This window comes from Scyliorhinus torazame, unplaced genomic scaffold (genome assembly GCF_047496885.1).
Source record: "Scyliorhinus torazame isolate Kashiwa2021f unplaced genomic scaffold, sScyTor2.1 scaffold_1193, whole genome shotgun sequence".
Taxonomy (NCBI): Eukaryota; Metazoa; Chordata; class Chondrichthyes; order Carcharhiniformes; family Scyliorhinidae; genus Scyliorhinus; species Scyliorhinus torazame.
Genome location: NW_027308920.1, coordinates 45,078 through 61,938, shown reverse-complemented (window position 1 = coordinate 61,938; position 16,861 = coordinate 45,078). Strand labels below are relative to the sequence as shown.

At 53.2% G+C, this 16,861-nt stretch overlaps 1 protein-coding gene across 1 annotated transcript; it reads left to right on the top strand.

Moving 5' to 3' along the window:
• The first annotated feature begins 937 nt into the window (after window positions 1-937).
• Window positions 938-5,649, top strand: LOC140407137 (multiple epidermal growth factor-like domains protein 8). The gene is made up of 3 exons (XM_072494833.1): window positions 938-1,122; window positions 4,618-4,731; window positions 5,377-5,649. Exons 1-3 carry the CDS (start codon window positions 938-940, stop codon window positions 5,627-5,629), a joined length of 552 nt encoding a protein of 183 aa, XP_072350934.1. The 3' UTR covers window positions 5,630-5,649.
• The last annotated feature ends 11,212 nt before the right edge of the window (window positions 5,650-16,861 follow it).

The following is a 16,861-nucleotide window of genomic DNA, read 5'->3' as shown; positions in this document are numbered from 1 at the left end:
AAAGCGTGTGTGTGCTCGGAGTTGTATCACCGGGCTGGAAACAGCGTGTGTGTGCTCGGAGTTGTGTCACCAGGCTGGGATCAGCGTGAGTGCGCTCGGAGTTGTGTCACCAGGCTGGGATCAGCGTGAGTGCGCTCGGAGCTGTGTCACTGGGCTGGGATGAGCGTGAGTGTGCTCGGAGTTGTGTCACTGGGCTGGGATCAGCGTGAGTGTGCTCGGAGTTGTGTCGCTGTGCTGGGAACAGCGTGAGTGTGCTCGGAGTTGTGTCGCTGTGCTGGGAACAGCGTGAGTGTGCTCGGAGTTGTGTCACCGGGCTGGGATCCGCGTGAGTGTGCTCGGAGTTGTGTCACCAGGCTGGGAACAGCTTGTGTGTGCTCGGAGTTGAGTCACCGGGCTGGGATCAGCGTGCGTGTGCTCGGAGTTGTGTCACCGGGCTGGGATCAGCGTGGGTGTGCTCGGAGTTGTGTCACTGGGCTGGGTACAGCGTGTGTATGCTTGGAGTTGTGTCACCGGGCTGGGATCAGCGTGTGTGTGCTCGGAGTTGTGTCACCAGGCTGGGAACAGCTTGTGTGTGCTCGGAGTTGTATCACCGGGCTGGGAAAAGCGTGTGTGTGCTCGGAGTTGTATCACCGGGCTGGAAACAGCGTGTGTGTGCTCGGAGTTGTGTCACCAGGCTGGGATCAGCGTGAGTGCGCTCGGAGTTGTGTCACTGGGCTGGGATCAGCATGAGTGCGTTCGGAGATGTGTCACTGGGCTGGGAACAGCGTGTGTGTGCTCGGAGTTGTGTCACCAGGCTGGGATCAGCGTGAGTGCGCTCGGAGTTGTGTCATCATGGCTGGGATCAGCGTGTGTGCGCTTGGAGTCGTGTCTCCGGGCTGGGATCAGCGTGTGTGCGCTCGGATTTTTTTGTGGTACCTGTTCACCTCCTGTCTCTGCTATGAATGCCGGTTCCAGCTCCGTTGCTCACAGGATTGTATTTCTCTTTGACAGGCTGTCAACATGCCGCCAGTGTCTGAACAATTCTAGCCAGTGTGCCTGGTGTGAGTCCACACACACCTGCTTCCTCTTCACCACCTACCTAGCCAAATATCCGTCTGGGGAGTGTCGGGACTGGTATGACAGGTGAGGCCCCTGCAGTCCTTGTCCCAATGCCTCTCGCCCCCTTCCAACATTGAGTTGTAGCGTTTTTGCAGCACAAAAAAAGGCCTTTTGGCGCCGACGATCATGTACCTATTCACTGTAATCCCGTTTCCAATTTCTTGGTCCTTGGCTTTGTATGGTGTATCATATAGAATTTGTAGTGCAGAAGGAGGCCATTCAACCCATCTAGTCTACACCGGCCCCGAAAAGAGCAGCCCACCTAAGTCCACCCTATCCCCGCAACCCAGCAAACCCACCTAACTTTTGGACACCAAGGGCAATTTAGCGTGACCAATCCACATAACCTGCACATCTTTCTTCTGTGGGAGGCAACCGGAGCACCTGGAAGAAACCCACGCAGACACGGGGAGAAAGTGCAAACTCCACACAGACAGTCACTTGAGGCCAGAATTGAACCCGGGTCCCTGGCGCTGTGAAGCAACAGTGCTAACCACTGTGCCACCGTGCCGCACATAAGTCCTTCTTCAATGTTGTGAGGGGTTCCTGCCTTTCAGGCAGTGAGTTCCAGATTCCCACCACCCTCTGGATGAAAATGTGTTTCTTCAAATTCCTCTAAATCTCCTGCCCCTGACCTTAAATCTATGCCCCCTGGTTATTGACCCATCTACTAAGGGGAAAACCTCCTTCCTATTCACTCCATCTATACCCCTCAATTTTGTGCACCTCAATCAGGACCTCCCTCAGCCTTCTCTGCTCCAAGGAAAACAACTCCAGCCTATTAAGTCTCTCTTGACATTTGAAATGCAGCAGGCCAGGTAAGATTCTGGTGGCTCTTCTCTCGTGCAATTACTTCCTTTCTATAGTGAAGTAACCACAACTGTACACAGTAGGCCAGCTGCGGCCTAAGCAGCGTTTTATAAGGCTCCAGCATAACCTCCCTCCTCTTCTCGATTAATAAAGGCAAGAATCCCAGGAATTTATGGCCATGCACACCAAGATCCCATTGGTCCTTTGTACTTCCTAGGTTCCAACCACTCATTGTACACTCATTGTATTTTGTCCTGTAATCTAAGGCTTTCCTCCTCACTCCTTACCACACCACCAATTGTTGTGTCATCTGCGAACATACTGATCATGTCTCCTACATTCATGTCCAGACCATTAATGAACACTACAAACAGCAAGAGACCCAGCACCAATCCCTGCAGAACACCACTGGGCACAGGCTTCCAAAGTTAACATACGACCATCACCCACTGCCTCCTGCCACTAAGCCTATTTTATATCCAAATTGCCCTGGATCCCATGGGCTCTTACCTTCTTGACGAGTCTCCCATGTGGGACCTTGTCAATAGCCTTACTGAAGTCCATGTAGACTGTCCTCATCTACACGCCAAGTCACCTCCTTGAAAACTTCTATCAAATTTGTGAGACATGATCTCCCCTTGACAAAGCCATGCTGACTATTCTTGATTAATTCTTGCCCCTCCATAATTTTTTCCAAATGTTTCCCTTTCACTAAAGTTTGATTTTCTGTGATTTCCACCCTGGGATACAACTCATCTGGGCATGGGGATTTATCAACTTTTAAGCCTGCTAAAACTGTTAATACCTCCTCCTTCCCAGTTGTTCAAATATACCATAGTCCCCCTCTCTGATTTCTATACCTACATCATCCTTCTCCATAGTGAACACAGATGCAAAGTACTCATTTAAAACCTCACCTATGTCTTTCGGCTGCACACACACATTGCCTCACAGGTCCCTAATGAGGCTTTCTTCCTCACTCCTTACCACACAACCAATTATTGTGTTACCTGCAAACTTACTGATCAAGTCTCCTACATTCATGTCCCTGGTCATTCTCTTGTCCTTAATATACTTACAAAACAGCTTTGGATTTTCCTTTATTTTACCCACCAGTTTTTTCCCATGTCCCCTCTTCACTCTCCTAATTTATTTTTAAAGTGACCCTCAGCCCTTTTCTATCTTCCTCCAGGGAATCTGCTGTTTTGAGACTTTGGTACCTGCCATAAGCCTCCCTTTCCCCCCCAATCCAACTCTGACATCCAGGGTTCTCTGGACTTATTGCTCCCATTTTTCACTTTTACGGGAATATGTGACCCTGTATTCCTTTGTGAATTAATCAAATTTTACTGCAAGTATCTGCTCCCAGCCGACTTTGGCCAGATCCTGTCTTATTCAATTAAAATTGCCCCCACTGTGCCAATTCAGAACTTTAACTTTTGTCTCTTTCCATAACTACTGAGTTACGGTCACTATCATCAAAATGCTCCCCAACTGAAACTTCAACCACTTGCACGGCTTCATTCCCTAAAACTAGGTCCCTCTCTTGTAGGACTTTCTGCATATTGGCATAAAAAGGTCTCCTGGATGCATTTTAAGAATTCCGCCCCCTCCAAGCCTTTCACACTTTGACTATCGGATTTAATGTTGGGGAAGTTGAGGGCAGCACAATAGCGCAGTGGTTAGCACTGGGACTACGGTGCTGAGGACCCAGGTTTGGATCCCGGCCCTGAGTCACTGTCCATGTGGAGTTTGCACATTCTCTACGTGTCTGCGTGGGTTTCACCCCCACAACCCAAAGGTGTGTAGGTTAGGTGGATTGGCCACGCTAAATTGCCCTTAATTGGAAAAAAAATAAAAAATAATTGGGTACTCTAAATTTTTTAAAAAACATTGGTGAAGTTGAAATCCCCTATTATTACCTATTTTTTTTCAATTTCTCTGAGATTTGCCTGCATACTGCCCTTCTATCTCAGCATCTCGCTGACCCTCCGCTACACACACTCCATAATCACAATATCCCAGTGCACCCAGTATTTGACCTCCATCCTGATCAGTAGATCGCTCAGCTTTACCATCACCTCCAATCCCCAATTTGTCAAACCTCGGGATCCCACGTACAGCAAAACAGCTTCAATCCCCCTCGTGCTACCACTTCTACTGATCTCTGGATCGAATCTGCTATCTATAGATCTAATTCCCTGCCCTGCTATCTATAGATCTAATTCCCTGCCCCGCTGTCTATGGATCTAATTCCCTGCTGCACTATCTATAGATCTAATTCCCTGCCCCGCTATGGCTCCACAAGTGTTTCGCGTTTTGAATTTTATTCCTCCCAAACTAAATTCTTCCATTCAGTTCCAATCCCTCATCCTCCTTCTCCTGCTCCTCGCCATATGGTAAGTAAAAGGAGATCGGAATTAAGGATAGAAAGCGCTGGATAAAACTCAACAGGTCAGGTGGCATCTGTGGAGAGAGAAAGAGAGTTAATGTTTCGAGTTGAATAGGACTCTTTCTCAGAACTGAAGGCAGTTTCAAATGCGATGGGTTCTCATGCTGTTGGATGGTAGGAGGGGGGACAATAGAGAAAAGGTCAAAGGCGAAAGGATTTACGCCAGTGCAGAGAGAGTGTATACCTTCTCTACCTATTCTCAGGGTTGTGGGCATGGCTGGATAAAATTGAGCCTGTGTTCTATCTCCTATTTGCAGCATTCACTCGGTCAGTAAGTGTCTAGATTGCTCTCGATTCCTCACCTGTAAGGACTGTCTGCGAAACTTTGAGTGCGGTTGGTGTGGAGACTCCGACAATCCCACCATTGGCAGGTAATGTTCAGGAGAGGGACGTGTAGGTGGTCTTTGGGTCGAGGACTGGCCTATGCATGTTGGTGATTAGTAGTGTCTGATATCTGGATGTCTGAATGTGATTAACCTTGTCTGTTGTCTGGGTCCTGTGTGTGATTAACTCTGAGTGTCTCTGTGTGTGATTAGCTCTGCCTGGTGTCTGGATGTCTCTGTGTGATTAACTCTGCCTGGGTGTCTCTGTGTGTGATTAGCTCTGTCTGGTGTCTAGGTGTCTGTGTAATTACCTGTGGCTAGTGTCTGAGTGTTTCTCTGGTGAATGGGTGTCTCTGTGTGTAATTAGCTCTGTCTGCTGTCTGGGTGTTGCTGAGTGTGATTAGCTCGGTCTGGTGTCTGGGTGTGATTACCTCTGTCTGGGTGTTGCTGTGTGTGATTCGCTGTGTCTGGGGGTGAATAAATCTGTCTGGTGTCTGGGTGTGATTAGCTCTGTATGGTGCCTGAGTGTGATTCGCTATGTCTGGTGTCTGGCTGTCGCTGTGTGTGATTAGCTCTGTCTGGGTGTCGCTGTGTGTGCTTAGCTCTGTCTGGTGTCTGGTTTTCTCTGTGTGTGATTAACTCTGTCTGGTGTCTATCTGCTGCCTTCCTCACATGTCCACTGCTGTTTCCCAGGTGTTTGGCGGGTGATTTCTCCAGACTCCGAGGGTTTGAGAATTGTTCGGTTGCACTGCTGGGTCTCTACAACCTGTCGGTCAGTGAGCCAGCCAGCTGGTCCTATGGAGTCTGTCCTGACATTGACGAGTGCCGCCTCCGAATGGACAACTGTAATTCATTTGCCACCTGCAGGAACACCTTTGAATCCTTTGAATGTCACTGTAACAGAGGATATGCGGGCGATGGCAGTTCATACTGCAACAAGACGTGAGTTGGGAGCAGCGGGAGAGGGAGGAGAGAGACTCGGGGTTGTGGAGTGGATGGGAATGACGCGTGAGAGGAAAGGAAGAATTGCTGTGGTAAAGAAATAGAGTGGGGGTTGAGAGAGAGAGAATGAGTGAAAAAGAGAGAGTCCGGCAGAGAGATGGGGAGATTGCAGGGGGGAAGAGAGTGAAAGTGAGTTGGAGAGAGAATGTGTAATAATAAGAAACAAAGAAATGGCAGACGAATTGAATAGTTAGTCAGTCTTCAGGGTGGAAGAGACCTAATGCCAGAGCAAAGGAGAATCAGGGGGCAGAGGTGAGTGCAGTGACCATTACTAAGGAGAAGGTTCTGGGGAAACTGAAAGATCTGAATGTGGATAAGTCACCTGGACCGGATGGACTACACCCCAGGGTTCTAATAGAGATAGCTGAGGGTCCCAGAGAACAGGAGAGTGGCTAATGTAACACCATTGTTTAAGAAGGGAGGGAGGCAGAAGATGGGACATATAGGCCGGTTAGCCTGACTTCGGTCACTGGTAAGATTTTAGAGTCCATTATTAAAGACGAGATTGCGCAGTACTTGGAAGTGCATGATAAAATAGGACTGAGTCAGCAAGGCTTTGCAAGGGGAGGTCATGTCTGACAAATCTGTTGGAGTTCTTTGAGGCAGTAACAATGAATTTAGACAAAGGAGAACCAGTGGACGAGATTTATTTAGATTTCCAGAAGGCCTTTGACAAGGTGCCGCACAGGAGACGGTTAAATAAGTTAAGAGCCCATGGTGTTAAGGGTAAGACCCTGGCATGGATAGAGGATTGGCTGACTGGCAGAAGGCAGAGAGTGGGGATAAAGGGGTCTTTTTCAGCATGGCAGCCGGTGACTATTGATGTACCTCAGGAGTCGGTGCTGGGACCACAACTTTTCACAATATACATTAATGATCTGGAGGAAGGAACTGAAGGCATTGTTGCTAAGTTTGCAGATGATACATAGATCGGTGGAGGGACAGATAGTATTGAGGAAGTAGGCGGGCTTCAGAAGGACTTGGACAGGCTAGGAGATTGGGCACAGAAGTGGCAGATGGAATACAATGTGGAAAAGTGTGAGGTTATTCATTTTGGAAGGAAAATGGAGGCATAGACTATTTTCTAAGTGGGGAAATGCTTAGGAAATCAGCAGCACAAAGGGACTTGGGAGTCCTTGTTCACCATTCTCTTAAGGTTAACGTGCAGGTTCAGTCGGCAGTTAGGAAGGCAAATGCAATGTTAGCATTCATGTCAAGAGGGCTAGAATACAAGACCAGGGATGTACTTCTGAGGCTGTATAAGGCACTAGTCAGACCCGATTTTGAGTAATGTGAGCAGTTTTGGGCCCCGTATCTAAGGAAGGATGTGCTGGCCTTGGAAAGGGTCCAGAGGAGGTTCACAAGAATGATCCCTGGAATGAAAAGCTTATTGTATGAGGAACGGTTGAGGTCTTTGGGTCTGTACTTGTTGAGTTTAGAAGGATGAGGGGGGAACTTATTGAAACTTACAGGATACTGAGTAGCCTGGATAGAGTGGACGTGAAGAAAATGTATCCACTTGTAGGAAAAACTAGAAGCAGAGGACACAACCTCAGACTAAAGGAACAATCCTTTAAAACAGAGATGAAGAGGAATTTCTTCAGCCAGAGGTTGGTGAATCTGTGGAACTCTTTGCTGCAGAAGGCTGTGGAGGCCAAATCACTGAGTGTCTTTAAGACAGAGATAGATAGGTTCTTGATTAATAAGGGGATCAAGGATTATGGGGAGAAGGCAGGAGAATGGGGATGAGAAAAATATCAGCCATGATTGAATGGCGGAGCAGACTCGATGGGCCGAGTGGCCTAATTCTGCTCCTCTCTTATGGTCTTATGGAGTGTGTGAGAGAAACAGAGTGGGTGAGAAAGAGAGTGTGGGTGAGAGAGAGAGTGTGTGGGTGAGAGAGAGAGTGTGTGAGAGAGAGAGTGTGAGAGAGAGAGAGTGTGGGAGAGAGAGAGTGTGGGAGAGAGAGAGAGTGTGGGAGAGAGAGAGTGTGGGAGAGAGAGAGAGTGTGGGAGAGAGAGAGAGAGTGTGGGAGAGAGAGAGTGTGGGAGAGAGAGAGAGAGAGAGAGTGTGGGGGAGAGAGAGAGAGAGTGTGGGAGAGAGAGAGAGAGAGTGTGGGAGAGAGAGAGTGTGTGGGAGAGAGAGAGTGTGTGGGAGAGAGAGAGAGTGTGGGAGAGAGAGAGAGTGTGGGAGAGAGAGAGAGTGTGGGAGAGAGAGAGTGAGAGTGTGGGAGAGAGAGAGTGAGAGAGTGTGGGAGAGAGAGAGTGTGGGAGGGAGAGAGAGTGTGGGAGAGAGAGAGTGTGGGAGAGAGAGAGTGTGGGAGAGAGAGAGAGTGTGGGAGAGAGAGAGAGTGTGGGAGAGAGAGAGAGTGTGGGAGAGAGAGAGAGTGTGGGAGAGAGAGAGAGTGTGGGAGAGAGAGAGTGAGAGAGTGTGGGAGAGAGAGAGTGTGGGAGAGAGAGAGTGAGAGAGTGTGGGAGAGAGAGAGTGTGGGAGGGAGAGAGAGTGGGAGAGAGAGAGAGAGAGTGTGGGAGCGAGAGTGAGTGTGAGGGGCGAGAGCGAGTTTGAGGGGAGAGAGGTGGGAGAGAGAGTGAGTGTGAGGGGCGAGAGCAAGTGTGAGGTGGGAGAGAGTGAGGTGGGAGAGAGTGAGAGTGTGGGAGAGAGTGAGAGTGTGGGAGAGAGTGAGAGTGTGGGAGAGGGCGAGAGTGTGGGAGAGAGCGAGAGTGTGGGAGAGAGCGAGAGTGTGGGAGAGAGCGAGAGTGTGGGAGAGAGCGAGAGTGTGGGAGAGGGAGAGAGTGTGGGAGAGGGAGAGAGTGTGGGAGAGGGAGAGAGTGTGGGAGAGGGAGAGAGTGTGGGAGAGGGAGAGAGTGTGGGAGAGGGAGAGAGTGTGGGGCGAGCGAGAGTGTGGGGCGAGCGAGAGTGTGGGGCGAGCGAGAGTGTGGGAGAGAGCGAGAGTGTGGGAGAGAGCATCTGAGAGAGAACGGGGTGGCCAGAGAGAGAGAGAGAGAGAGAGTGGGGGGGATCAGAGAGAGAGTGTGGGAGAGAGAGAGAGTGTGGGAGAGAGAGAGAGTGTGGGAGAGGGAGAGAGTGTGGGAGAGGGAGAGAGTGTGGGAGAGGGAGAGAGTGTGGGAGAGAGAGAGAGTGTGGGAGAGAGAGAGAGTGTGGGAGAGAGAGAGAGTGTGGGAGAGAGAGAGAGTGTGGGAGAGAGAGAGAGTGTGGGAGAGAGAGAGAGTGTGGGAGAGAGAGAGAGTGTGGGAGAGAGAGAGAGAGTGTGGGAGAGAGAGAGAGTGTGGGAGAGAGAGAGAGTGTGGGAGAGAGAGAGTGTGGGAGAGAGAGAGAGTGTGGGAGAGAGAGAGAGTGTGGGAGAGAGAGAGAGTGTGGGAGAGAGAGAGAGTGTGGGAGAGAGAGAGAGTGTGGGAGAGAGAGAGAGTGTGGGAGAGAGAGAGAGTGTGGGAGAGAGAGAGAGTGTGGGAGAGAGAGAGAGTGTGGGAGAGAGAGAGAGTGTGGGAGAGAGAGAGAGTGTGGGAGAGAGAGAGAGTGTGGGAGAGAGAGAGAGTGTGGGAGAGAGAGAGAGTGTGGGAGAGAGAGAGAGTGTGGGAGAGAGAGAGAGTGTGGGAGAGAGAGAGAGTGTGGGAGAGAGAGAGAGTGTGGGAGAGAGAGAGAGTGTGGGAGAGAGAGAGAGTGTGGGAGAGAGAGAGAGTGTGGGAGAGAGAGAGAGTGTGGGAGAGAGAGAGAGTGTGGGAGAGAGAGCGAGTGTGGGAGAGAGAGCGAGTGTGGGAGAGAGAGCGAGTGTGGGAGAGAGAGCGAGTGTGGGAGAGAGAGCGAGTGTGGGAGAGAGCGAGTGTGGGAGAGAGAGCGAGTGTGGGAGAGAGAGCGAGTGTGGGAGAGAGAGCGAGTGTGGGAGAGAGAGCGAGTGTGGGAGAGAGAGCGAGTGTGGGAGAGAGAGCGAGTGTGGGAGAGAGAGCGAGTGTGGGAGAGAGAGCGAGTGTGGGAGAGAGAGCGAGTGTGGGAGAGAGAGCGAGTGTGGGAGAGAGAGCGAGTGTGGGAGAGAGAGCGAGTGTGGGAGAGAGAGCGAGTGTGGGAGAGAGAGCGAGTGTGGGAGAGAGAGCGAGTGTGGGAGAGAGAGCGAGTGTGGGAGAGAGAGCGAGTGTGGGAGAGAGAGCGAGTGTGGGAGAGAGAGCGAGTGTGGGAGAGAGAGCGAGTGTGGGAGAGAGAGCGAGTGTGGGAGAGAGAGCGAGTGTGGGAGAGAGAGCGAGTGTGGGAGAGAGAGCGAGTGTGGGAGAGAGAGCGAGTGTGGGAGAGAGAGCGAGTGTGGGAGAGAGAGCGAGTGTGGGAGAGAGAGCGAGTGTGGGAGAGAGAGCGAGTGTGGGAGGCGAGAGCGAGTGTGGGGGGCGAGAGCGAGTGTGAGGGGCGAGAGCGAGTGTGAGGGGCGAGAGCGAGTGTGAGGGGCGAGAGCGAGTGTGAGGGGCGAGAGCGAGTGTGAGGGGCGAGAGCGAGTGTGAGGGGCGAGAGCGAGTGTGAGGGGCGAGAGCGAGTGTGAGGGGCGAGAGCGAGTGTGAGGGGCGAGAGCGAGTGTGAGGGGCGAGAGCGAGTGTGAGGGGCGAGAGCGAGTGTGAGGGGCGAGAGCGAGTGTGAGGGGCGAGAGCGAGTGTGAGGGGCGAGAGCGAGTGTGAGGGGCGAGAGCGAGTGTGAGGGGCGAGAGCGAGTGTGAGGGGCGAGAGCGAGTGTGAGGGGCGAGAGCGAGTGTGAGGGGCGAGAGCGAGTGTGAGGGGCGAGAGCGAGTGTGAGGGGCGAGAGCGAGTGTGAGGGGCGAGAGCGAGTGTGAGGGGCGAGAGCGAGTGTGAGGGGCGAGAGCGAGTGTGAGGGGCGAGAGCGAGTGTGAGGGGCGAGAGCGAGTGTGAGGGGCGAGAGCGAGTGTGAGGGGCGAGAGCGAGTGTGAGGGGCGAGAGCGAGTGTGAGGGGCGAGAGCGAGTGTGAGGGGCGAGAGCGAGTGTGAGGGGCGAGAGCGAGTGTGAGGGGCGAGAGCGAGTGTGAGGGGCGAGAGCGAGTGTGAGGGGCGAGAGCGAGTGTGAGGGGCGAGAGCGAGTGTGAGGGGCGAGAGCGAGTGTGAGGGGCGAGAGCGAGTGTGAGGGGCGAGAGCGAGTGTGAGGGGCGAGAGCGAGTGTGAGGGGCGAGAGCGAGTGTGAGGGGCGAGAGCGAGTGTGAGGGGCGAGAGCGACTGTGAGGGGCGAGAGCGAGTGTGAGGGGCGAGAGCGAGTGTGAGGGGCGAGAGCGAGTGTGAGGGGCGAGAGCGAGTGTGAGGGGCGAGAGCGAGTGTGAGGGGCGAGAGCGAGTGTGAGGGGCGAGAGCGAGTGAGGGGCGAGAGCGAGTGAGGGGCGAGAGCGAGTGTGAGGGGCGAGAGCGAGTGTGAGGGGCGAGAGCGAGTGTGAGGGGCGAGAGCGAGTGTGAGGGGCGAGAGCGAGTGTGAGGGGCGAGAGCGAGTGTGAGGGGCGAGAGAACGAGTGTGGGAGGGAGAGCGAGTGTGGGAGAGAGAGCGAGTGTGGGAGAGAGAGCGAGTGTGGGAGAGAGAGCGAGTGTGGGAGAGAGAGCGAGTGTGAGGGGCGAGAGCGAGTGTGAGGGGCGAGAGCGAGTGTGAGGGGCGAGAGCGAGTGAGGGGCGAGAGCGAGTGAGGGGCGAGAGCGAGTGAGGGGCGAGAGCGAGTGTGAGGGGCGAGAGCGAGTGTGAGGGGCGAGAGCGAGTGTGAGGGGCGAGAGCGAGTGTGAGGGGCGAGAGCGAGTGTGAGGGGCGAGAGCGAGTGTGAGGGGCGAGAGCGAGTGTGAGGGGCGAGAGCGATTGTGAGGGGCGAGAGCGAGTGTGAGGGGCGAGAGCGAGTGTGAGGGGCGAGAGCGAGTGTGAGGGGCGAGAGCGAGTGTGAGGGGCGAGAGCGAGTGTGAGGGGCGAGAGCGAGTGTGAGGGGCGAGAGCGAGTGTGAGGGGCGAGAGCGAGTGTGAGGGGCGAGAGCGAGTGTGAGGGGCGAGAGCGAGTGTGAGGGGCGAGAGCGAGTGTGAGGGGCGAGAGCGAGTGTGAGGGGCGAGAGGAGTGTGAGGGGCGAGAGCGAGTGTGAGGGGCGAGAGCGAGTGTGAGGGGCGAGAGCGAGTGTGAGGGGCGAGAGCGAGTGTGAGGGGCGAGAGCGAGTGTGAGGGGCGAGAGCGAGTGTGAGGGGCGAGAGCGAGTGTGAGGGGCGAGAGCGAGTGAGGGGCGAGAGCGAGTGTGAGGGGCGAGAGCGAGTGTGAGGGGCGAGAGGAGTGTGAGGGGCGAGAGCGAGTGTGAGGGGCGAGAGCGAGTGTGAGGGGCGAGAGCGAGTGTGAGGGGCGAGAGCGAGTGTGAGGGGCGAGAGCGAGTGTGAGGGGCGAGAGAACGAGTGTGGGAGGGAGAGCGAGTGTGGGAGAGAGAGCGAGTGTGGGAGAGAGAGCGAGTGTGGGAGAGAGAGCGAGTGTGGGAGAGAGAGCGAGTGTGGGAGAGAGAGCGAGTGTGGGAGAGAGAGCGAGTGTGAGGGGCGAGAGCGAGTGTGAGGGGCGAGAGCGAGTGTGAGGGGCGAGAGCGAGTGAGGGGCGAGAGCGAGTGTGAGGGGCGAGAGCGAGTGTGAGGGGCGAGAGCGAGTGTGAGGGGCGAGAGCGAGTGTGAGGGGCGAGAGCGAGTGTGAGGGGCGAGAGCGAGTGTGAGGGGCGAGAGCGAGTGTGAGGGGCGAGAGCGATTGTGAGGGGCGAGAGCGAGTGTGAGGGGCGAGAGCGAGTGTGAGGGGCGAGAGCGAGTGTGAGGGGCGAGAGCGAGTGTGAGGGGCGAGAGCGAGTGTGAGGGGCGAGAGCGAGTGTGAGGGGCGAGAGCGAGTGTGAGGGGCGAGAGCGAGTGTGAGGGGCGAGAGCGAGTGTGAGGGGCGAGAGCGAGTGTGAGGGGCGAGAGCGAGTGTGAGGGGCGAGAGGAGTGTGAGGGGCGAGAGCGAGTGTGAGGGGCGAGAGCGAGTGTGAGGGGCGAGAGCGAGTGTGAGGGGCGAGAGCGAGTGTGAGGGGCGAGAGCGAGTGTGAGGGGCGAGAGCGAGTGTGAGGGGCGAGAGCGAGTGAGGGGCGAGAGCGAGTGTGAGGGGCGAGAGCGAGTGTGAGGGGCGAGAGGAGTGTGAGGGGCGAGAGCGAGTGTGAGGGGCGAGAGCGAGTGTGAGGGGCGAGAGCGAGTGTGAGGGGCGAGAGCGAGTGTGAGGGGCGAGAGCGAGTGTGAGGGGCGAGAGCGAGTGTGAGGGGCGAGAGCGAGAGAGTGTGGGAGAGGGAGAGAGTGTGGGAGAGGGGAGAGAGTGTGGGAGGGAGAGAGAGAGTGTGGGGAGCTAGAGCTGTTGGGGAGAGTTTAAACTAATGTGACAGGGGGATGGGAACCGATGCAGGAAGTTGGAAGGTAGTAAAACAGGGACAGAAATAAAAGGCAGTAAGGGGGAAAGTGTAAGGCAGAGAAGCCAAAGTCAAAAATCAAAAAGGGCGACAGTACAAGGTACAGTGACTGAGGGGAGCTCAGTGAATAGGACCAGGAATACGAAAAGAAATAAAACAGGAAGTGAAAACATTAATGGTAAGGTTGTTACATGAAGATCCATAAGGTTAGACGACAAGGAAAATTAGGAGAAAGGTTAAGAGGAAATATAACTTAGGAGAGGTTACTGATCGAGGTGTTAAGATTAAGAACAGAGGTAAAAAAGCCAACATAAGTGTACTTTACCTGAATGCTCGTAGTATTCGGAATAAGGTAAATGAGTTGATGGCGCAAATCATCGTGAATGACGATGATTTAGTGGCCATTACTGAAACATGGTTAAAGGATGGTCACGACTGGGAGTTAAATATCGGAGGGTATCAAACTATTCGGAAGGACAGAGTGGATGGTAAGGGAGGTGGTGTAGCTCTGTTATTTAAGGATGACATCTGGGCAACAGTAAGGGATGACATCTGTGCTATGGAGGACACGGTTGAATCCATTTGGGTGGAAATCCGGAATAGTAAGGCAAAAAAGTCGCTGATAGGAGTAATCTATAGGCCACCAAATAGTAACATTATGGTGGGGCAGGCAAAAAACAAAGAAATAACAGATGCATGTAGAAATGGTACAGCAGCTATCATGGGGGATTTTAATCTACATGTTGATTGGTTTAACCAGGTCGGTCAAGGCAGCCTTGAGGAGGAGTTTATAGAATGTATTTGCGATAGTTTCCTCGAACAGTATGTAATGGAACCTACGAGGGAACAAGCGGTCCTAGATCTGGTCCTGTGTAATGAGGCAGGATTGATTCAGGATCTCATAGTTAGGGATCCTCTCGGAAGGAGCGATCACAATATGGTGGAATTTAAAATACAGATGGAGGGTGACAAGGTAAAATCAAGCACGAGTGTTTTGTGCTTAAACAAAGGAGATTACAATGGGATGAGAGAAGAACTAGCTAAGGTAGACTGGGAGCAAAGACTTTATGGTGAAACAGTTGAGGAACAGTGGAGAACCTTCCAAGTGATTTTTCACAGTGCCCAGCAAAGGTTTATACCAACAAAAAGGAAGGACGGTAAAAAGAGGGAAAATCAACCATGGATATCTAAGGAAATAAGGGAGAGTATCAAATTGAAGGAAAAAACATACAAAGTAGCAAAGATTAGTGGGAGGCTAGAGGACTGGGAAATCTATAGGGGGCAACAGAAAGCTACTAAAAAAGCTACAAAGAAGAGTAAGATAGATTATGAGAGTTAACTTGCTCAGAATATAAAAACAGATAGTAAAAGTTTCTACAAATACATAAAACAAAAAAGAGTGGCTAAGGTAAATATTGGTCCTTTAGAGGATGAGAAGGGAGATTTAATAATGGGAGATGAGGAAATGGCTGAGGAACTGAACAGGCTTTTTGGGTCGGTCTTCACAGTGGAAGACACAAATAACATGCCAGTGACTGATGGAAATGAGGCTCTGACAGGTGAGGACCTTGAGAGGATTGTTATCACCAAGGAGGTAGTCATGGACAAGCTAATGGGGCTAAAGGTAGACAAGTCTCCTGGACCTGATGGAATGCATCCCAGAGTGCTAAAAGAGATGGCTAGGGAAATTGCAAATGCACTAGTGATAATTTACCAAAATTCACTAGACTCTGGGGTGGTCCCGGCGGATTGGAAATTAGCAAACGTGACACCACTGTTTAAAAAAGGAGGTAAGCAGAAAGCAGGTAATTATAGGCCAGTGAGCTTAACTCCAGGAGTAGGGTAGATGCTGGAATATATCATCAAGGAAGAAATAGCGAGACATCTGGATGGAAATTGTCCCATTGGACAGACGCAGCATGGGTTCATAAAGGGCAGGTTGTGCCTAACTAATTTAGTGGAATCTTTTGAGGACATTAACAGTGCGGTAGATAACAGGGAGCCAATGGATGTGGTATATCTGGATTTCCAGAAAGCCTTTGACAAGGTGCCACACAAAAGGTTGTTGCATAAGATAAAGATGCACAGCATTAAGGGGAAAGTAGTAGCATGGATAGAGGATTGGTTAATTAATAGAAAGCAAAGAGTGGGGATTAATGGGTGTTTCTCTGGTTGGCAATCAGTAGCTAATGGTGTCCCTCAGGGATCAGTGTTGGGCCCACAACTGTTCACAATTTACATAGATGATTTGGAGTGTGTTTGTTGGGGAGAGGGAGTGTGTTTGTTGGGGAGAGGGAGAGTGTGTGTTGGGGAGAGGGGGAGTGTGTGTTGGGGAGAGGGGGAGTGTGTGTTGGGGAGAGGGGGAGTTTGTGTTGGGGAGAGGGGGAGTGTGTGTTGGGGAGAGGGGGAGTGTCTGTTGGGGAGAATGAGAGTGTGTTCGGGAGAGGGAGAGAGTGAGTGTGTTGGGGAGAGGGAGAGTTTGTTGGGGAGAGGGGAAATGTGTTTTGGGGAGAGGAAGTGTGTTTGTTGGGGAGAGGGAGAGTGTGTGTTGGGGAGAGGGAGACTGTCTGTTGGGGAGAGGGAGACTGTCTGTTGGGGAGAGGGAGAGTGTGTGTTGGGGAGACGGAGAGTGTGTTTTGGGCAGAAGGGGAGTGTGTGTTGGGGAGAGGGTGAGTGTTTGTTGGGGAGAGGGGGAATGTGTTTTGGGGAGGGGGAAGTTTGTGTTGGGGAGAGGTGGAGTGTGTTGGGGAGAAGGAGAGTGTGTTGGGGAGAGGGAGAGAGTGAGTGTGTGTTGGCGGGGGAGAGGGAGAGTGTGTGTTGGGGAGACGGGGAGTTTGTTGGGGAGAGGGAGAGTGTGTGTTGGGGAGAGGGGGAGTGTGTTGGGGAGAGGGGGAGTGTGTTGGGGAGAGGGGGAGTGTGTTGGGGAGAGGGGGAGTGTGTGTTGGGGAGAGGGGGAGTGTGTGTTGGGGAGAGTGGGAGTGTGTTGGGGAGAGTGGGAGTGTGTTGGGGAGTAGGGGAGTGTGTGTTGGGGAGAGGGGGAGTGTGTGTTGGGGAGAGGGGGAGTGTGTGTTGGGGAGAGGGGGAGTGTGTGTTGGGGAGAGGGAGAGTATGTGTTGGGGAGAGGGAGAGTATGTGTTGGGGAGAGGGAGAGTGTGTGTTGGGGAGAGCTAGAGTGTAGTGTGTGTTAGGGAGAGGGAGAGTGTGTGTTCGGGAGAGGGAGAGTGTGTTGGGGAGAGTGTGTGTTGGCGGAGGGAGAGAGTGTGTGTTGGGGAGAGGGAGAGAGTGAGTTGGGAAGAGGGTGAGTGTTTGTTGGGGAGAGGGGGAATGTGTTTTGGGGAGAGGGGGAGTGTGAGTTGGGGAGAGGGAGTGTGTTTGTTGGGTAGAGGGAGAGTGTGTGTTCGGGAGAGGGAGAGTGTGTTGGGGAGAGTGTGTGTTGGCGGAGGGAGAGAGTGTGTATTGGGGAGAGGGTGAGTGTTTGTTGGGGAGAGCGGGAATGTGTTTTGGGGAGAGGGGGAGTGTGAGTTGGGGAGAGGGAGTGTGTTTGTTGGGGAGAGGGAGAGTGTGAGTTGGGGAGAGGGAGTGTGTGTTGGGGAGAGGGAGAGTGTGAGTTGGGGAGAGGGAGAGTGTGTGTTGGGGAGAGGGAGAGTGTGTGTTGGGGAGAGGGAGAGTGTATGTGTTGGGGAGAGGGAGAGTGTATGTGTTGGGGAGAGGGAGAGTGTGTGTTGGGGAGAGGGAGAGTGTGTGTTGGGGAGAGGGAGAGTGTGTGT